Source organism: Melospiza georgiana, chromosome 14, assembly GCF_028018845.1.
Source record: "Melospiza georgiana isolate bMelGeo1 chromosome 14, bMelGeo1.pri, whole genome shotgun sequence".
In the NCBI taxonomy this organism is placed as follows: domain Eukaryota; kingdom Metazoa; phylum Chordata; class Aves; order Passeriformes; family Passerellidae; genus Melospiza; species Melospiza georgiana.
Genome location: NC_080443.1, coordinates 8,872,586 through 8,894,654, shown reverse-complemented (window position 1 = coordinate 8,894,654; position 22,069 = coordinate 8,872,586). Strand labels below are relative to the sequence as shown.

General features: G+C 41.8%; 1 protein-coding gene across 6 annotated transcripts in view; it reads left to right on the top strand.

The window, feature by feature from the left end:
• The window catches only part of ZNF423 (zinc finger protein 423), a 282,454-nt gene that overhangs the window by 178,125 nt on the left and 82,260 nt on the right, over positions 1 to 22,069 (top strand). For all 6 annotated transcript variants that reach the window (XM_058034263.1, XM_058034265.1, XM_058034261.1 and 3 more), the window contains 2 exons: positions 5,812 to 9,035; positions 15,789 to 15,873. In XM_058034263.1, coding sequence (XP_057890246.1) covers positions 5,812 to 9,035; positions 15,789 to 15,873 — 3,309 coding nt within the window. The remainder of the gene's footprint in view (positions 1 to 5,811; positions 9,036 to 15,788; positions 15,874 to 22,069) is intronic.

The following is a 22,069-nucleotide window of genomic DNA, read 5'->3' as shown; positions in this document are numbered from 1 at the left end:
ATAATGAAAGCAATTCCTGTGGTGCCACTTACATTAGCACCTCTTAGACTTTTATCCAATTTCATGTTTGTTTTGAACATTTTATACATACATACATACATACATACATACATACGTACATATATTATATATAAAATATCATAGTGCCTTAAAATACAGAACTCTGACCTGTTTGCTGAAGAACCTGATGTCACTGAAGTGTGAAGCTCTGTGTAGAGTTCTTCAGAGCAGTGTGGATTTCCCAGGCCCTCCTCCCTGCTTTGGCTAAGGGTGGGTTAAGCAGCTCTAGGGGACAGTTGCATGATATTTTTTGAGGAATAATTATAAATAAGTTGCAGAAATCCTCCTTCTCATTTAGTGAAGTGTGCTTGAGTGTGCAGCAGTGCTGGGTGTCAGTCCCAGCCCAGCAGTGACAGTGCCATTCAGAGCTAGATGCAGTGTCAGTGTACAAGGACTTGCATTGCCACAGGGGCTGGTGGGTCACAGTCCATTATTGCCTTCTGTGACACAATGAACAGAAATGTTCATTGAAGCTAATAAGTGCATAAAAAATCGAGTTTGGAATATTATTGGTACTTCTAATTATTTCTTATAACTGTGAAGGAAATGTGCAGAAAAATAGGACTAAACACTCCAACAAAATAATTAAGCAAAAAGCTGTCACAGTGCACTGAAAATGCTGAGCTTAAAACATTTGCTGTGTAAACTTGATTTGCATTCTTTCACACCAGCACTGCAGTGTAAATGAGCAGCGTATGCTATGTGAGGTTCTTACTATAATCCATTGTAATGATCTATCCCTGGCTTTAATACATAGCACAGCAATGCAAAATTTACTATAACCAGTACTGAGGATTTGTTAGTCCTCAATCTCAGTGTTTTATTCTCATAGTTAAGCATCTGCAATAATAATAATTATTGAAATTGATAGCATTTCTATTGGACTTTCCATCTGAGGATGTCTCAGGGTTTTCACAGCGATACAGAAGTAAGCCCTACAATTTGCCCTTGAGAAGCAGATGGCTTTTTGCTGTTATGGAGATGAGGAACAGTTCAGAAGCGTGTCTTATGATGCCAAGCTTGCAAGCTTGTTTTCAAAAGTTACTTTTTTGAGGGCAAGAATTCCATCAACTTTTAACACCTTAAAGCATTTTCAGTGCTTTGATCATCTTTAACTTGTGTATCATGGAGGGACTCAGAGAGAACCTGAAGTCTGAGCTTAAACAGCAATCTTTCCTTCAACAATCAATTTTGTGGGGTTTTGTGTTTGTTAATTTAAGTATTTCTCTTGTGTACTAGCTCTGTGCTAGAGGAATAAACCTGATAGAATAAGATCACATTCAAATCTGACCTCCTTGCTTTATTGTCCTGTATGGAGATGCCTTCTGGGCTCAGGAGGGGAGTCCTAAAGATGTTTCTTTGGCCAGACCCAGGATTTTTGTGATGCCTGGGGCTGGTTGTGCAGGCTCTCCTGAGCCCTGTGGTGCTCAGTCTGTGCTGGTGGCACTGGGAGGAACTGGCCTGCTGGTGCCCAGGCCACATTGCAGCGTGCCTGTGCTGTGCAGGGATCACAGGGGCCCTGGGGAAGAGCCCCTGAGCTCCCCACGCCTAGGGGAGACAGAGTGGGGGGATTTTTCAGTGGAGCGGGACCCAGTGATACTCTGTTGGTGAACAAGAGCTTTAGGAAAGGATGAACTTCAGTTGGGCCAGTAAATGTGACCTCTGTGCATGTGTTTTGTTCTTGAAAGGAAAAGGAGCCAGCTGGGGGTGGCCTGGGTTTGTGCACTTCCTGCCCAGGAATGTGGCCCCCAGGGTGGGGGAGCTGGGGGAGCTCAGCTGGGGAGCTGAACAAGAAAATGGAGCTCTGCTCAAAGTTCAGCAGGAGTGAACAGTCTCCAGCTACTTGTGGGCAGGGAGATGGGAAGGTGTTTGCAGGGATTGTGAAATTGTGTCTGGTTGATTATATTTCTATTAGCAAAATAACTCTGGAATAATAGATATATCAATGTCAGCAGTGTATGCTGAGATGGCAGTGCTGCTTCCTCCTGGCAATCTGTGATGAGCCATTTGTCTCCCTTCTAAGAGAGACCATATCTTTTTAAACTTCATTTTATTGTTTTAGCTTCATGAATATGTCTCTGAACTTGGCTTGTGTTATCTGGAAGATAAATAGAGAATGAAGTATGATTTATACTACATTTTGGCCAAATTGTTCTTCTTAGAAGGAAAAATGCATTTATTGAATGCATTGAGGCTAGAATTAGCTCCTCACTGATGATGATAAATGCTTGCAGTCCTGTAAACGTGCTGAACATTAAGTTGCTAAATTACTGTACCACTTTGAGATTGATTATCAAGAATGGCCCTTTAAGCTTCATGACCTGCACATATATCCTGAGGACTACTGGCATCCTGAAGCTTCTTTAATGCTCTTTTTTTTCCTAATTAAACTTTTTATTGAATTTTCTTACCCTTTTAATACTTGTTTTGATTCTCTTATGCACATATGACAAAAGCCTTGCACCAGCCATGTGATTCTCTATTTTAGAACAGTCCCACTTTGCAGGATTAGCCATTTTAATGACTTTAATCTCCTTTTTGAAAGTGATTTTTCTCATTCTGCTACATTCCTTTGATTGCATTAATGTAGAATTATTATTCTAACCATCTTTGCCAGACATGTCATACCACACCTAAAATATATCTCCCCACTAAAATATTACTGTGGTAGAATACCTTAGAATTTTCTCCTCAGTTCATTATAGGTCTTTTCTTCAATTTAATATGGCAAGTTAAAATTAACAGGGCCATTATTCATTCATTCATTCATTCATTCCATAAAGAGATTAATGATAATGAGTTTTCCTTAATTTCTTCAGTTTAGGTGTTCAGTAATTTAGTATCTTGTTAGTAAGAAATCTATGTAGGTTGTTTCTGGTGCTTAAAGTTTCTTCTAAAATTCTTTTTGATCTGTAAAAGTATGAGAAAATGCTGGAATAAAAAGAATCAAGCAATTAAACATGAAAATTGGTAAAAGGTCCAACTGAAGCTAACAAAAGGAGATAATCTTTGCATTCTATGTAAACACTTCCATTTTATGACAAATCCAGCTTTACAACCTGAGAAATATAATTTTTTAAAAATCCAAATTATATTAGCAAAGGCTTTGTGTTTCACTCACAAAGTAATACTAATACCAGCTTTCTTTGATTCTGTTTTCTGAATAGCCCAATATGTTTGAGGAGCAGCAGCTGGAGGGGAACTGGCTCTATTTGAATGTTAGACTGTGTTGTGAGGTAGATCTGTTCATTTCAGAGGAAAAAGAGACTTTCTAGAGATTTGTTCAGTTTGCGTGGTGGGCCAATGTAATGGTTGGCATACGTGCATATGGATGTAAATAAGTGAAAGCAGTTGGCCCGGCCTGTGTTAGCCCTGGATTTGGCCCACGGCATCTCAGGTTTCCAGCCGAACAATGGAGCTTTATTCGCTGGAGGCGTTTGGAGCGCTCGGCTTCTCTCGGCGCGGCCTTTCCTGTGTACGCCGCCGCTCCGCGCACGGCGCGGGCAGCCCGGCTGCGAGAGGGGATATTTCAATGCACGTGTTTCCACAAACATTCCTGCAAACAGACACGTAAAATTATTATAATTACAGCCAGTAAGCCCGAGCAGTAACTAGCAAATGGTGGGGTGCTTTTCCTCGTGTTGTTTTTCTCCTCTCTCCCCCTCTCCGTAGACAGCAGCAGCGGCACAAACGCAACATGTGCTGCCCTAGTTCGGGCCCAGCATCCCCCTCGTGCTCCCCTTTGTCTCCTTGCCCCTGGAGGAGCCCAGCTGGTGAGAGGAGGGAATTAGGCAGCCCTGAGCTACCGGCACCTCCCCGGGGCCCCTAATCCGGGCTCTGGCAGCCGGCTGCCTCTTCCCTCCGACGGCCTGTGGCCGCAGGTCCGTGGGGACGGAGCCCCGGATCCGGCTGGCGGCAAAGCTGGGGGTGGCGGGGGCCGGGGGCTCCCCGGGGGCTCCGCAAAGCTGTGCTGGCAGCGCGGTGGGCGGCGGAGGTGGCTTAAATTGGGAACAGGAGGCTTTGTTGCAGCTGCAGAGAGAGAGCCGTTCGTGGTGGGGGGAGTGAAGACTGAGAAAAGTTTACGTAAAAATCAGGAGCTCCTTGTCTGTGTTTTAGGCTTGGGCTCCGCCGCATTTGGAGCAGCTAGTTGAGCGCAAAGACCTTGAGCATCTTGGAAGCGCGGATGCTCGCTGAGAGTCGAGGTGCATTTCGGGAGCAGGAAGAAGCAGTTCTCGGTGTCCAGCATCGCTCTGGAGCAGGAGGTTTAGACAAACAGGGGAGCAGAGCTCTCGGGAGCAGGGGGTGCAGAGAGCAGACGCCTGACCTGGAAAATAGACACCCCCATCGCGCGGGAAAAGTTGTTTGGGGTGTGCTTGTTTGGTTTAGTTTTTTCCAGGGTCGCTGCTCTCTTTCTTTACCTGGGATGAAAAGCAGGTGTTTGCCAGAGCAGACGGTGCCAGGAGCTGCCTGGTACGGGGGTGATACCCTCATTAGCCGAGCCCTTCTTTGAGAGCTCCTCGCCCTACTTGTGCCTTCTCTACTTGTGCCTTCTCCGCCTGGAGACTCTGCAGTTGGCAGGCACGAGGAGTGTGCGTGTGGCAGCCTACACACACAGTCGGGGATTTTTTTATTGGTTTGTTTTAGTAAAAACTGAAGTATTTAAAACATTAAATGTTTTATAAGGACGGTGTATCTTGAGAACTGGCTCCTTTTTGGAATCTCCAAATGTTTGCATGGTCAGCGCCTTCCATCATTTACAGGAACTTTATTTTTGCTTCATTCTGTGATTTAGTTTGATATCAGACTAGTGGCAGTTATGTTTCACTGAGCATCTCTGCATTTGTTGGAATTAGGATACTTGAGCTCACTCTCTTCTGTTTCTTGTTAACAATTCTGTCAATGAAAGCTGACAACATTTTATGTATTTTTCCTAAAATGACTGTGGGGCTGCTGGGGTTGGTGCTGTGTTTCTGTATGGTAATATGGAATTATAAGATATTTTTCAAAGCTTCATGTTGAGTAAAGGAAATCGTTATTAAAACAGAGGCTGGGCCATTTTTAGTTTATCCTGAACTTGATTAATTTATGATGTCTAAAGATCTCCAGTGGTGATTTTTCTGGGCTTTAAAAAAATTTGTTTGATTTTGTAACAAGAGAGAAACATTACCTTTTATACGAGCAAACATGGTAATGGTGCAGATCTCTTCTCTGATTTTCTTGAGCTCTCTCAAATCTGATGCTTTTATTTCACCTAGATGTTCAGCTCTGCCTTTGAGCAGCCTTTCATTCTGTTACAGTTTTCAGACAGAACTGAAGGATTTTTTTAATGGAGACATTACTTAAAATCATCTTGATGTAGCATTTAACAGACCCACAAATTCACAGGTGATCACTTAACACTGTAGCTTTCTGAAGTGTTTGTATTGCTTCATTGCACATTGTGTTTCGCTTTCTTTATTCATTGTTTATTGCTTTACAGTACAGTGAGCAGGTGTTAAACCTGCTAAAGAAAAACGCTTTTTATTAACACTATGTGTTGGCATATTTGTGAATTATGTGTACAAATATATTTTTATTTCTCTTTCTCAAACCTCCTTTCAAATTCAAGAGGGTTTATTGGGGTTTTTTTTGAGTTGATTTTTTTTTTAATGCTGTAGTAGCAGAAGCCCATAGTGTTGTTGAGAGCTTTGTCCTTATTTCACAGATGCACTGGGAATTGTTTTTAATCTCCTTTCTGCTTTCCCATTACAGATGGTGATGACGACCCACAACTCTCCTGGGTGGCTTCATCTCCCTCCAGCAAAGATGTTGCATCACCCACTCAGATGATAGGAGATGGGTGTGATCTTGGCATCGGGGAGGAGGAAGGGGGGACTGGCCTGCCGTATCCCTGTCAGTTTTGTGATAAGTCCTTCATTCGCCTGAGCTACCTTAAAAGGCACGAGCAGATCCACAGTGACAAACTACCTTTCAAATGCACCTACTGTAGCCGGCTTTTTAAGCACAAGAGGAGTAGGGATCGCCACATAAAGCTTCACACAGGGGATAAAAAGTACCATTGCCACGAATGCGAGGCTGCGTTCTCCCGCAGCGACCACCTCAAAATCCACCTGAAAACCCACAGCTCCAGCAAACCATTCAAGTGTACTGTGTGTAAACGTGGGTTTTCATCCACCAGCTCATTGCAGAGTCACATGCAAGCTCATAAAAAGAACAAGGAACATATGGCAAAGAATGAGAAAGAGGTGAAGAAGGATGATTTTATGTGTGATTACTGTGAAGAGACGTTCAGTCAGACTGAAGATTTGGAGAAGCACGTAATGACACGCCACCCACAGCTTTCCGAGAAGGCAGATTTGCAGTGTATTCATTGCCCTGAAGTATTTGTAGACGAAAACTCGCTGCTCTCACACATTCATCAAGCCCATGCCAACAAGAAACACAAGTGCCCTATGTGCCCAGAGCAGTTTTCTTCAGTGGAGGAAGTCTATTGCCACTTGGACAGCCACAGACAGCCTGACTCCAGCAACCACAGCATCAGCCCTGACCCAGTCCTGGGGAGTGTGGCATCCATGAGCAGCGCAACGCCGGACTCCAGCGCGTCGGTGGAAAGAGGTTCCACTCCAGATTCCACCTTAAAGCCTTTGAGAGGACAAAAGAAAACCAGGTCTGTTGACAGAGAGGATGGCCAGAACTGGTCTAAAGTTACTTACAGCTGTCCCTACTGCTCGAAGCGTGACTTCAACAGCCTTGCTGTTCTGGAGATCCATCTGAAGACCATTCATGCAGATAAACCTCAGCAAAGCCACACGTGCCAGATCTGCCTTGATTCCATGCCTACACTGTACAACTTGAATGAACACGTGAGAAAAGTGCACAAAAACCATGCCTATCCCATGATGCAGTTTAGCAACATTTCTGCCTTTCATTGTAATTACTGCCCGGAGATGTTTGCCGATATCAATAGCTTGCAGGAACACATCCGCATTACTCACTGCGGCCCAAACGCTACCCCTCAAGATGGCAACAATGCTTTCTTCTGCAACCAGTGCTCCATGGGCTTTCTGACCGAAGCTACCTTGACTGAGCACATCCAGCAGACTCACTGCAATGTAGGAAATTCAAAATTGGATTCCCCTGTCATTCAGCCAACACAGTCTTTTATGGAAGTTTATTCATGCCCTTATTGCACAAACTCCCCCATTTTTGGCTCCATCCTGAAGCTTACAAAGCATATTAAAGAAAACCACAAGAACATTCCTCTGGCACACAATAAGAAGTCAAAAGCAGAGCAGAGTCCAGTTTCTTCTGATGTTGAAGTCTCTTCCCCTAAAAGGCAGCGGCTTTCTGCAAGCGCAAACTCAGTGTCTAATGGCGAATACCCCTGTAATCAGTGCGATCTAAAGTTCTCAAATTTTGAGAGTTTTCAGACCCATTTAAAGTTGCATTTGGAGTTGCTGTTGAGGAAACAGTCTTGCCCTCAGTGTAAAGAAGACTTTGATTCCCAGGAGTCTCTTCTGCAACATCTCACCGTACACTACATGACAACTTCCACTCATTATGTATGTGAGAGCTGTGACAAACAGTTTTCTTCAGTGGATGATTTGCAGAAGCATTTGTTGGACATGCATACTTTTGTGTTGTATCACTGCACCCTTTGCCAAGAAGTTTTTGATTCCAAGGTATCTATCCAAGTGCATCTGGCAGTCAAGCATAGCAATGAAAAGAAGATGTATCGTTGCACAGCCTGTAACTGGGATTTTAGGAAGGAGGTGGATCTCCAGATCCATGTGAAGCATAGCCACTTGGGTAATCCATCAAAGTCTCACAAATGTATCTTCTGTGGTGAGACCTTCAGCACAGAGGTAGAACTGCAGTGCCACATCACAACCCACAGCAAAAAATACAACTGCAAGTTTTGTAGCAAAGCTTTTCATGCCATCATCTTGCTTGAAAAACACTTGCGGGAAAAACATTGTGTTTTTGATGCTAGCGCTGAGAATGGTACAGCTAATGGCATGACCCCAACAAATAAGAAGACAGAAGGGGGAGATATCCAGAACATGTTAATGAAGAACCCGGATACTTCCAACAGTCATGAAGCCAGTGAGGATGATGTGGATGCTTCTGAGCCCATGTATGGCTGTGACATTTGTGGGGCTGCCTACACTATGGAGGTCCTCCTGCAGAACCATCGTTTGAGAGATCATAACATCAGGCCTGGGGAGGATGACTGTTCTAGGAAGAAAGCAGAATTCATCAAAGGTAGCCACAAGTGTAATATCTGCTCAAGGACCTTTTTCTCAGAAAATGGCCTGAGGGAGCACATGCAGACCCATCGAGGCCCAGCTAAGCACTACATGTGCCCCATCTGTGGGGAACGCTTCCCATCGCTTCTGACCCTGACGGAGCACAAAGTCACTCACAGCAAGAGTTTGGATACGGGGACGTGTCGGATCTGCAAAATGCCACTGCAGAGTGAGGAGGAGTTCATTGAGCACTGCCAGATGCATCCAGATCTCAGAAACTCCCTCACTGGCTTTCGCTGTGTTGTCTGCATGCAGACGGTCACCTCTACCCTGGAGCTGAAAATTCATGGGACGTTTCATATGCAGAAATTGGCAGGAAACTCTGCAACCTCATCACCTAATGGCCAGGCCTTGCAAAAACTCTACAAGTGTGCGCTGTGCTTGAAGGAGTTCCGCAATAAGCAGGACTTGGTAAAGTTGGATGTGAACGGCCTTCCCTACGGCCTGTGTGCTGGATGCATGACCAGGAGCACCAATGGACAGTCTTCCAGCTTGACTCCACAGGAGGTGAACGAGAGGCCGTGTGGCAGCCTGAGGTGTCCAGAGTGTAGTGTCAAATTTGAAAGTGCTGAAGACTTAGAGAGCCACATTCAGGTAGACCACCGAGACCTGACACCTGAGACTAGTGGCCAAAGGAAAGGTACCCAGACGTCCCCTGTTCCCAGAGTAAGTACAGCTGAACTTTAAACTATCTGAGGGATAAAATGTAGATCTTCATTGTGAGAACTGATCTGATATTATTATTTTCTTTTATAAATTGAAATTGTCACTTTATCAAATCCCTTGTGCTACTAAAAAATACCTCAGCAAAACAAGAGGAAGAGTAGAGTAATTTACATAGAACAATCAGAAGTTTCTCAGCCTGTCAGGCACCTTGATTCCTAGAAGGAGCACATCAGATTTTTTATCTCAGAACTGCCCTAGATTTACCAACAGAGAGCTGAGACTCTTGGGCAGTGGGGATTGAGTTTGTCCATGTTCTGATTCTATTGAACTGGCTGTTTTGGAAAAGCTGGGATAGTTTAATGAACAGCCGAGATGCTGAGTACCCAAAACAATAAAAAAAATCTAATCTGTCATATTTGAGGAATGAGATTATTACTTACCAGGAAAATAATAATGAACAGGAGGATATAGGAACCTGTGAAGGAAAATGTAGTGAACTCCATCCTACCCCCCAACTTCTTACCTAAACCAAATCTCTGTGCTAAAAAGCTTGTCCCTAGGAATGTCTGTCAGAGTGAACGTTTTGAGGTTACTTGGAGGTCTGTATGCATTTGTGTGAGTTTGTTTGCATGTGTGTATGATTTTAAAAGTGATTTTAGAAGAACTTGCTTCATGGCCCTTGTGTAGGGCCCATTAGGGGATAAGTAGTTTCTTAGCAAATCTGGACGTTGTCTAATGCAGATTACATAAAAGTGTGCTGTCCTTGACTTTTTGCAGATAGCCTGCTTTCCTATTCTTTAGCTTACAAGTTACTCAGGAACATGCAGATCCAAGTAAGGTTCCAGAAGCCTACTCAGGAGATTAATATCATTTGCAGTTTATAGTCTTTTAAAATTATTTGTTGACATTTTGGTTCAAGAATGGGCCAAGTCAGTCCTTCCTCTGTCAGGAACAGATGGAATGAGAAGTGGATTTTGGAAATCTTCTCAGGAGACCAACAGCAGACACATCTGAGTATTGATATCATCTGACATTTTTAATTAAACATGATGGGGTGAGATTTTCAAAAGTATCTAAGGAAATTAGGCACCCAACTCCTAATGAATAATTCCAGCCGTAGATGCCTGTTTATGTCAATCTGCTAATTAAAGCACCCACAAACACATCTTACTGAATTAAAAGCACCTGAAAATACCATCCATTCAACTAGAACACCAGGGGCTTGGTTAGTAAGAGAGGGCCCTAAGTATGTCCTGAGGACGTGGGCTGAGGTGCCTCCAAGCGAGCTGGGGCAGGTTGTTCCCTGGCAGGAATTTGGATCCCTCCTCCATGTGGGGCTGTGTAGGGCAGCACGGCCATGCTGGAGCAGTGCCCCAGTCCAGCCTCCTGAGCCAATCCCACAGAAAGCTTGATTTCTTTTCTGCTCTTCTCTCTTTTGGTAAAACCACTGGATATTGTTCCCTTTGGGTGTGACTAAGCCTCCAGGCACACGAAAATAATTTTGCAGAAGAATGAGCAATGGAAATATCCCACCTTCAGTGTGATACCTAGGTCTGGCTAGGTCATTGTGCTTCTTCCTCCTCAGGATTTATTTTCTTCTAAATTCTTGAAAAATACTTCTTTTCTATTAGGTAGGACTAATTTGTATTTCTGCACCTATGGAATTACCTTTCCCTTCCTTATCAGCTAGCAGAACACATTGCCATTTTCTGTCTTATTTCTTGCTTTAACTCTTTCTTTTCAGTGACAGCTTCCATACTTGTTATACTTGTTCTCTCAGGGGAAAATTTTAAGTTCTTCAATAAGGTAAATGCTTTGAATGTCATCCCGTGAGGGAAGTTCTGAATTTCTTTGCAGAAGATAATGAAAAATCTGCATTTGTGATGATGGCAAATGGTACGTTACTGGTGTCTGTGGCCTGCACATATGCTAATATCAGAGATAAGCATCCCAGGAATATATATATTGTTATTAGGAATAATTAATTATCTTATCTTTCATTATAGGTACAAGACCTGAATCTGATATCAGTTCTCTAGAAAACCATTGGTGTTTCACTCAGGGTTTTGAAGGCAATGAGTGCCCTTTGTGTTTGCCTAGTAGAGGGATTTTCAAAGAATTATACTGGCTTTTAAATGGTGATACATCTCTGCATTCAAGAACAGTGTTTGCTTAACTTCATTGGCTTCATAGAAAAGCTAAGCAAGTTGAACATGAACTCTCTTGTCATCTTGTTAGTGTGCTGGGTAAAATATCCCTTTAATGGAGCAATCTGCAGTGCACAGTGCATGTAGAGTGATCTGCACGTGCTCAGAACAGCTACTTCTCTCCAGCTCTTGAATATTTCTACATTCTATTTTTTAAACAACTTATTTATTTTTCTTTCTTAAATAGAAAAGCAGTTGAAGATTAGGACAAGGTACAGTCAGAAGGATCATACAGGTAGATTAGATTTTTATGTGGTGGGTATGTATTTCAGAGTAAATAAGAATAAGCCAAATGAAATCCAAGTAAATGGAAAAGAAGATAATAACTTATAAAATCTGTAAGTTCTTTCTATGTCAGAATTTGCTCCACCAACCATTATTTACTTTTTGATAGAAGAGGTGAGTGTGGAAACCTAAAGGAATTTCAGGAAAAACAACTTAAATGAAGATTTAACCCCAAAGTGAAAGAAAGGGAGAAAATAAATTATAGCCCTTGATGAATAAAGAGTATCTGGGCAGAAAAACAGAACAGGAGAAACTGAACAATTCCTTTTTACTGGAGGTATTTAAGTTTTCGTATATGTGCAAGTGTATATAGCACCACAAATAAAGTATGATCATTTTGTTATATTTTGTTTTGGTTTTTTACTATTAAAATATTTAAGGTTTTATTCTGAAGATCAGTAGGAGACAGCTAGAGGACCATTGAAAAAATATTCAGAATTGCTTGGCAGGCTTGTTTTTTTAATCCATAAGAATGAAGGAAAGCACATAACCCTTGAAAATCTTGCTGTATTCTGTCTTCCTCACATTTTTAGTATGGCCCACAAACAGGAAGAAAACCTGTCAATTGATCATGCTTGTTTCTGGAATGCCTGCCTGGGATCCATTCATGTTCAAAAAGACAGATTTCCAGGCATAGTTTTTGCAGTGTGTATATGGCAACATCCTCTTTGGAGGATTTGTTGTTAGGAGTTTTAAGACAAGTCAACGGTCTTCTGCAAGAGACATCACTAAGAGGAATAAATAAAATACATCTTAGTAGTAAAAGATTCCTCTAACATCCATTTTTGTTTCATTTGTATAGTTTTCTCTGAGCTATTATCTTTGGATAGGCCTGAGAGTGTTTTTTCATATGAGCATCACAGATAATGGTATTATTCCAGTATCTGACACAAGTGTAGTTCAAGGTCTTTTTTATATTACGTTAAGATCTCATCATAGGTGATGCTTCCCTGTTTTTCTGAATATCTTTCTGTGTTTATCACCTTCAGTTCTGAATATATTTTATTAATTCATTTCCACATGCCTTCTAGAGGAATATGCATATTTTAAGAAACATGACTAATTGTTTAGTACTGAGATTTTTCATTTCCTAATACTGCAAAGCCACATTTTAAGTCACATTCTCTTACACATATTTATCTTTATTTTATACCACAGGTGTCATGAAAAATACTTGTTTAGCATTGACAGTGGCAAATGTTTAGACTTCCATTTTCATCTTGAATGGGGTTACTATTTTTAGCCCACCTAGGTTATTTGGAGTGAAGAAGCAAAGGAGGTAGCATAGAAAGTTGGAAGAATAAACCCTATTGTGTTCCTTTGTTCAGTTTCTTTTCTCCTGCACACTTTCTTGGACTCAGTTCCTTCTCTTTGTTCTCCCCTACAACCCTTCTCTTCCCTTGTAAATCCACTTGAATGGAAGAATATTTTCTTTGTGGAGCAGGAAACTATTTCCAGATTTAAAGGAGGATAGTCTGGAAAACCCATGGGAACAATAGATACTTCAGAAAAGAAAACAGAACCCTCTGTTGTTATTACTACAATTGTGTGCCAAGACTAGAATTAAATATCTTACATTTGTGGGGAATGAGCTCTCAGCTGAAGGCTTGCCCATCTGGTCTCTCTTATCACCTAGATTTCATCACCTAGACTGTTATCTCCTCAGAGTGTGGGCACCTTCACTGTCACCACTTGTGAAGATAAAACTTTACAAAAAGATCCATTAATAATGCTCATAACTTTACAAAAAGATCCATTAATAGTGCTCATAAAGCAGAAAAATAATAGTAGAAGATCATATTTGGTACCACAACTAATTATAGTTGTATTAAAACTAGTGCTCTCCATTTACAGAAAACAGAAGGATGTTTTGGGACATTCTTTTAAAGACAGTTATTAATGGGCCAAAAAATCAGCTCTCCTACCCTTGCATATCCACTTGGGTGCTAATGTAGCTGTTATTTTGAGGCCTGTATAGGCCATTTGTTAACCTCACTCCATGTCAAGTGGGGCACCCTGTCACAGGAGCCATCACCTTGCTTAAGCTGCTCATGTGCATGCACAGGTCCCAGCTGAGGCTAAAGGTAGCACAGAGAGGAAGTCTCAAATCTGCCGAGGGCTCCTCATGCCAAGCACAGTGTTTTATAAGATTGTGAAATGGTGTGGAGGAGTTAGCACTGGGTCTGTGGGTAAACAAGGACATTCTGTCTCCAGATCTGTTAGTAAGTAGCTTTCAGAAGCACCAAAATCAATTAAGAAATGAATCATTTGTCTGTGTTAAATATAACTTTGAAGGTTTGAAATAGAGTCAGGCTGAAATACTGTCCTCTAGCTGGTTACTGAGGGAACCCTCGTAGCTGACATCAGCATTGGACAAGGCACAGAACTTAGCTTTGAAGTTTTAAGGAAGAGGAAGGCTTTGAGTTTTAAAGGTGACTGTGTGACCACATGAATCAGTCACTACTCAATCCTATTTTGCTCTTTCAAGTTTTTTTGTGTTTTGTTTTGTTTTGAAGTTAGGAGCCCTCAGCATGTGTGTGCCAGTGTGTTTGTGAGGACATGTGTGTATGTATGTGTGCTGTGCTCGTCTGCCAGAACAGATTCCCCAGAAAGAGTGCTGCAGAAATCCAGCTGCTTTTCCATTAACAGCCTTGATTTCCAAATGGACTCCAGGAGGATACTTTCCTGAGCTGCCTAGGGATAGCTAGCCAATCCAAACTATTTCCTTTGCTATGGTTGGCTGTGTCAGCTTTCGGCCAATGGAGTATGGCCTTCTTCCTATTATCATGTTAATCACCCATTGCTGTTTTAGCCTAGAAAGCCCTGCCTAAGCAAAGGCACACTGGTACAGAATTCATGGAATATGCCTAACTTCCATGGTGCATTTGTTATTATGGTGTTACAGCCTGTTCATTAGCCTCCAGCAGGCTACCTTGTTGCCATTGATGACATGGGAAGTAGTTAAGCTCTTGGTAGCACCTAATTTGTTCTTTCCTCAGCAGGTGCTTGAGGAAATTGGATCCCATGCACAGAGGGGGTGACAGCAACTCCTCTGTTTAACTCAAAACTTCTGACTTATTACTGCTGTCCTAAAAATGGGGTTCTATACCTGGGTGTGAGGTGGAGGCTGAAGGAAAAGTAATGTGCATCTAAAAGTACACAAAAAGTACCCTCAAAACTATTTTCCTTCAAAAGGTTAACAGGGCGTCATTTACTGAATTGGGCTTCTCTGTGCTGTTGATTTGGGGTTCTCATCCATCCCTTGTGGCCAGCACACAGAGATTTCACGTTCTGCTGCCACCAGCTTTGGCCGTGGGATGCAGACCTCATGCTTGTGCCTAGTGGCAATTTTTGCAGTAGGAATTATTCTTCAGAAACAAGTAGGCACAAAAGGCCCAATTTTTTAAAATTACACATCAAAAAATGTCTATTTAGATAGCATATTCATATGCAGTAAATAAGCATGTACATCAAACCAAAGCACCATACTTACTTCTGCTTTGGGAAATAAGAGTTTTTGCAAATGTACAAAAGCTTAGCCTTTGTGATTTTTGATCCTTTTTTTGTTGTTTTCTTTTTCCCCTGAGTTGGATGTCCAACTTGTCAACATGCATTTTAATTTCTGCAAATGGTGCCTTGGATTTTTTCCTGCCACGTTGCACAAGTACACGCATCACTGTAAATCTGAGTGCAAACCCCATTTTCCATTTGAATAAATGGCTCATGTAATTGCCTCTTCACACTGTCTCCTGACTTCTGCAGCTAGGCCTCCCTTGTATGACTTTGAGATAAGAAAATAGAAGCAGATTGTACCAGGAAACAGTTCTTTGTGGTAATGCAGTTTTTTCAAGATTCTGATCAGAGACCAATACAAAATGCATTATTTCCTTCACAAAGGGTGGAATTTTTTGAGAAAGTTGATCTTACTCTGAAAACAGTTACTTTTCTGTCTTTTATTTCACTCTGGGGGAATTTACTGCAATGGGTTAAATGACAGGTGCAAACTCATTGTGGCTCAGGTACAGTCAGATTTTCAAGTAGTGTAATTTGAAATTTTTAAAGTTGAAATTAAAATTTCTCCTAAAGCAGGTTGGTAATTATAGATTGTGTTTATGGTCCCAGAAAAGCCTGGCCTGGGGATATATAGGCAAAAAAAGCCTCAGTCGAGGAAATTTGAAGCATATAACATGCTGTATTCATGATCACACTTGCCTTATGCTACAGTGCAGTTTTCTCTAATCTCTTTTTGGTTATTAAACAGAAAAAGACCTATCAATGCATCAAGTGCCAGATGACCTTTGAGAATGAGAGAGAGATACAAATCCATGTCGCTAACCATATGATTGGTAAGACATTCTTTACACTAGGCCACTCATTGGTTGCTTGTTTTTTGCTACTCTTTGACATTCACTATTCTAATAACTTGTTAATATTCATGCTGTAATTTATTTTTTTTTTATTTTTCAAGGAAAATGATTTTGATGTAATGATTCTTCACTTCAAAGCTTTTAAAATATGTGGTTGTAAAAGTGTTACTGCTGAGCTTTTTCCTTATCCTTCTGAGTCCTCATGTAGCATTTTCATTTATATTGAAATCAAACTTTTGACAGTATCTTCCATTTGATAGCATAAATTTCTCTCTATCTGTGTAAAAAGTACTTGCCAGTTGTCAACCACTTAGGAGCAATTATGTTTCAATTTTGTATGTCATGACATTGAATAGATGTAACTGCTAGCATTTTCCCAGCTAAGTGTGGTGAATTCCTGAGGAACCCTGTCAAAACAAAACACTTACAGAGTTATTTCAGTGGTTTTTTCTACTTTTCCCAACAATTCTGGACTTCAGAAAGTTCAGCTTTTCAGACATACAAATGTTTTAAAAATCAGCGCTTTCTGCCTTCTGTGACAGTCCTGTCACAGGAATTAGTAAAAGCATTGTTGTCACCTGATGGGTTGTACTTCTGCTGCAGCTGTGATTGCTTCTCTGATAAACACACAGAAAGGTTTTTTCCTGTATGGACAGATGTTATAAATGTGTTGGCCCAAGAGGTCAGTTTATTTTGGTGCATAGCCCACAAGAAGATACTTACACATGCCACTGTAGGCATGTGTTGGATGAGACCCTTCAAGGACCTGGCAGTGCTCTCTGTGTCTCATACTTTCCTATGCAGCATTTATCTCCCATAAGCATAATGGTTTTCCTTCAGCAATTTTACATTTAGGAAATTATTCTCCCATCAATTCTGCTATGTAACTCCTATTAGCTTTGAAGTGGATTATGCATAAATACCAGAGAGAGAGAAATGTGGACTGACACACTCTTCAAACCCCTACCCCCAAATGAAAAACATACATATCAGTCACAGTCATTTTCATCCAAGAGCCAGACAGGAGTTTTAAGTTAATGTCAAGCAGGTTAAGATAAAGATATCTGAAAGTGTTTGCTTTTGTAGCAGGTGTTAATATAATCTCTTGTTTGCAAGCTTGAAGAGTGAGATCCTTGTTAATTGGACCATGGTGATTTCATGTAGCTCCCTCCTAGATTTTGAGAAAGAAGTCCTTAGCAAGCTTAGCACTTGTTTCAACTTAATTTGTGATCCAGTAGCTAATAAGTGGTTTTTAAATACAAAAGTCATGAAATGCTGAGTTAAGGTTCTGCTTGATTCAAGGGGAACTATTTTTTTCCTTTTGGAAAAATGTAATTTCTTCATTTTCCAGTAACTGATATGTGAATGTTATTTATGTATATGCCCATATTAGTGCTCTCTGGAATAATATACAATTATACACATGACCTTACAAAGTCCTTAGCACCATTGGAAAACAACAGATGTAGAAGGCATTGGAGGCTGTGAAAATTGTGGTGCTGTTATTTGTGAAAACTGTACCCATTGTTTCCTTGAAGCTGTACATTGGTTAGTTTAATATTTGGAAGAAATCTATATAGTACAAAAGTGCTACAGGCCCAGTTCTGTACACCTAGAACATTGTAAATACCAGGGTGTGGTAAGAAAATATGTGATAATTCTACTGTGGTGTCATATCTTCATGTTTCTTTGCTGAGGTATGTGTGTTAAGTTAAGGTCATCACTGCTTTTAATGGTTCAGTTTAGGAAAGAGCAATGTGTAGAAACCTTTAATATGGAGCTAAACTTCCTCTCACTCTGGGTATCTCAGTTCACAACCCTTCTGGGCCCCCTCTCCCTCAGGACATTCAACCGTTCACAAAAAAGGTGTTTCCAGTGAGTTTGCTCATAGTTATTTGTTCTTTACTGGGGAATACTGAAGGGAAAAGGAGAGGATAGATATCAGCATTTCTTCAGCAACAAATGCTGTTGAGATTGTTGGTGTTAATTTATATAGTCCTGGGATGGTAACAGTAGGGAGAGAGACTAATTCCCTCCTGTGCTTGCTCCTGTCCCCCCTGGTCATAGCCTGAGCACTTTGTTCCCTTTTTCAGGCCTTAGGACAGACTTGCACATGCCTCCCTACTGCTTAGGCTGGTTTAGCATGGGTAAGGAGTGCAAGAGTTTCCCCCTCTCTGTTTTAGACCAAGTCTAGCCAGATGGGCAGCAGGAGAAAGAAGCCAGTATAGCTGTGTCTGCAGCCCAGGTCCAGTTCACAGGAATTATTCATGTCATTGCTGTCAATTGAAAATCTGCAGATGAGGATTTGTTTGTGCTGGAGGGACACTGAGATCACACGGTGAACATGCAGGTGTTTGGGAGACAGGAAGAACTTACCCTCAGACTGTGTCCTCTGGAGCTTAGGGCTGGCCTCATCTCAATGAACTTGTATCTGTCTAAAATTAAGGTGTCTGGTTTAATATAGTTATTGAGATACTGTCCAGGGAAAATGAATGATTGATACCAATCTAAGATAAGAGTTTGAGTAGGATAAGCATTTCCACGGAGAGATTTTTATCTCTCTTTTGAATTTGAGGAGAGCCAAGACAATGAAGTTAGCCTTGACATGTAATTTTTAGGTAAAAAATCCCTGAGCTTTGATAATCCAAGACTCTGCAGCACTTTCTTCTCATACTTTGAGAAACACAAAATCAATAGTTGAGATATCTTAAGCACTTGCTTACAGTTTTATTCTGCTCAAGTGACTGTCAGCAAAGGAATCCCTGCTCTGTAGCAGTGATACCTTTTAGGTAGCAGCATCCATAATATGATTAAAGAATTCAATTATTTCTGACATCATGGTCTTAAAAACAACATCCAGTTAAGTTGGCTGTGCCTCCCTCTTCAACCTCTCAGATTCCCAGTCTGGAGCTGGAGGCCCTGTTCATAATTCATGGAGGTAGGGGGTTGATTTTTTTCAAAGCAGTATGAAGAGAATTTCCAGCGCTACTCCCACACACCGCTTTGAAAAATTACCCTGCTGCACTCCAGCCCTTCATATCCTGTGCACAAACACAGAGGCACATTGGGTCCTTCAGGGGTCCCCAGGGAGGGAGCAGGCTGGATCCATCCCCAGAGGAGGGAAACGGGAGATGTTTTGTTTCAGCTGACGCTGTAGGAGGGCTCTGTGTGGCAGAACAGAGCTCCTCAGCTGGGGTTAGCCAGGAGGGGATCTGTTTAGGAAGGTTTTCAGCTGGGGGGGTAGTTCGGGTTGGAATTTTTAGAGAGCAGTGGTCTTTGAAACATTGCACCGATTGGGGCTCCTTTGAAACATTTCCATGCCCACAGAAAGGGGATCCCCCTTTGAAACATTTACAGACATTGGGGAGTCCACCTGGGACTAAATCAAAAACTTTCAGCAGTTCTTGCTGCCTCTGTACTTGCTTACCTCCTGTTGTGCTGACCTGGCAATGTTTAAAGCTTCTCCCCCTTTTCTCCCCACTGAGCCGTGCCTCTGATGTGCCGTGTCTGAGAGATGAGGGGAGGATGGGCCTGCGGGCCTGGGGCTCTATGGGGGGCACTGAGCAGCCATGGCAGCAGCCCCAGCGTGGAGATCTGTCAGTGCAGCCTCTGCCCATGGCTGGGGGAACTGAAGCCTCCAAGGCAGGGCCACCACCAAGTCCCCACCAGGCTCCCATCCTGCACCGCCAAGGGAAATCCGCTCAGAGCCCCGCAAAGGGAAATGAGGATTAGGCCCAGGGTTTTCCTGTTGGGTTTTTACAGCTGTGCTCTTCCCACAGCCAGACTGGGTTCCCTAATTGATATTTTTCAGGGGCACATAATTGCACAGATTTGTTCTCTGGGTGGGTCAGGTTGCCTGTATCAAGGGGAAGTGCATTTGATCCCTGCCAGAGCTCTCGGCTCTTTGGGTAAGAAGAGTGGGCACAGCAGTACTTCTCTCTGTCTCACTTAGATGGAGCATGTTTTCCATTTAACATTCAAAGAAGATGAGTAACTGTCCCAACTCTTCTTTCTCCATTTTCCAAGAAAGTCTCCTGGCAAATGTGGATAGGAAGCTCAACTGGGGCTTGGTTAGTGCTGGAACAGGGAAAAGAATGATTCCTGGTTTGTGCTCCAGCACTGGGATTGCTGTAACATTCCTTCTGCCTCTGGCTCCAAAGGAATGTGCGCATTGTGGGCCCACGAGAGGCTGTCCCAGTGCTGGGAGTTCCGCAGAGCCCTGCCCCAGTGCCCCTCCTGTCCCTCCCGTGGAATTGCCAGCGTTCCCTGCCAAGAGCCAGCAATGAGCCCTGGTGAGCAGGGGAGGAGGGGCGAGGCTGGATGTGTTTGTGATGTGAGCATGAGGCCCTGTCTGAGCTTTGGGAGCCGCCGGGGATAGAGGGGAGTGCTGAAGGGAAAGCTTGCAGAAGTCACAGTGAAATTGTGCCCTGGTCCAGTTCTTGAACTGCAGCCTGGATAAATTCTTCCCTGTTTGATGGGATGGGGTTGACAAAGTTAAAGACCGTGTTTGGGAGAGTTTTCTGAGTACTGCCCCGAGCCACGGCAAATCATACATTGTGTGCAGCATAGGACTCCAAGGATCTTAATTACCTTTCCTGCCCTTAGAGATCATGTTTCAAGTTCTGGAAACACTCTGCCAGAATTAAACACAAAAGAGAAGGAAAAACATCCATCTGCAGTTACATTTCTTTCAAATACATACAAGTATTTGAAACAAAATAATGGCCAACTATAGGTCTGTTAGGTCTGTTATTTTGTTAACATTTTAAATAATGTAATGTTTTAAAATTAAAACTAAGTTGGGTCCTTGGAAAAGGTCAAATTGCAATTGTAACTACAGAAATAATTTTCTAAAAAGCAGCAGTTTAGAAAACTCATTTTATGTTCAGAAGAATTAGCAGTTGATAACAAGCTCAGTCCCTGAGATCATACTCAAATCAAGCATAAATCAATATATTCCCAATTATATTTTTGTTTTGTGTTTAAAAATTGAAACAAATGGTTTTATCTTTTGATTTTGATCATGAAACATAAAGTTCATAAATTTAGATCTTAACAAAATTACTAATTTATATCTTATATGATAAAAATTCAGAGTCATTTGGATGGTCTTGAACTCCTTCCTGTCACAGTAGATTGTGAGTGCATGTGACAAGGATGTAGGTAAGGTTCAATTTTGCAGAACTGGCTTTTATGTATATGAGGATACTTAGCCCTGGGCATCCTCTGATGAGGATGTGAAGCATTTCTTTTACTCAGGTCTGATCTTGTGAAGCATTTGTTCCTCATTCTCATTAAGCTGAAGACAGCTAATGCTTTTCAGAATCTCTCTTATAGTAAAACATATTTTACTTTACATGAAATAAATGTAGTCAATATTGGAAGATGCAACTTTAATTATTATAATTTAATTCTTGTAAAATTCCTGTTTCTTTGGACCTAAGGACTTCTGTTAGTTGAGGCATGTACATGGTAGCAGTGATGGTGACATTGTAAAGCACTGTCTTAGTGATAGCTTTCAGGCATTAAGGCAAATAAAAATGTGCCAGATTGTTTTTGAAGCATTACTTGCAAATTATCAACAGGAACATATTTCTGGACTCAACTGCTGAATGTGTGAATTAATTATGGACACATTAGGAACTCAGAAATATTTTTTTAACTTGATGTTTGTGAAGCATATTCCAAGTAATTGCTCTTTTAATGCAGAATTGAAGGTACAACCTTCTTATATTTACCTAGCACTTGCTTCAATATCCAATTCTATGTGGACCTGCCTTAATGAACAATATGTACTAGACTTTCATTTTGCAGCACCTGCCTTTTGAGAAAGACTAATTTTGGGAAAAAATATGTCAAGTGTAAGTGCCCTAAAGCCCTTACCTTTAGAGATGAACCTGTACAGGGTGTTTCCCTCCACATGTCCCCAGGAGCCTTAATCCCAGGGACTGGCTGGGGCCCTGCTGGTGCTGCTTGGGAGGCTTTGCCCAAGTGGAGCTTGCTGCTGGCTCAGGCTCCTGGGCACAGCCATCTGCTCATGCCAGTAAAGGTCTCCTGTTATTTGGCCCAACTCTAAGCCCTGGGTTTTTGTTGGGTGGTTTTTGGTTTTTTTTTTTTTTTCATCCAATAATTTTAGCATTAACCACATTTGCAAGTCACTAAATATTGTAATAAA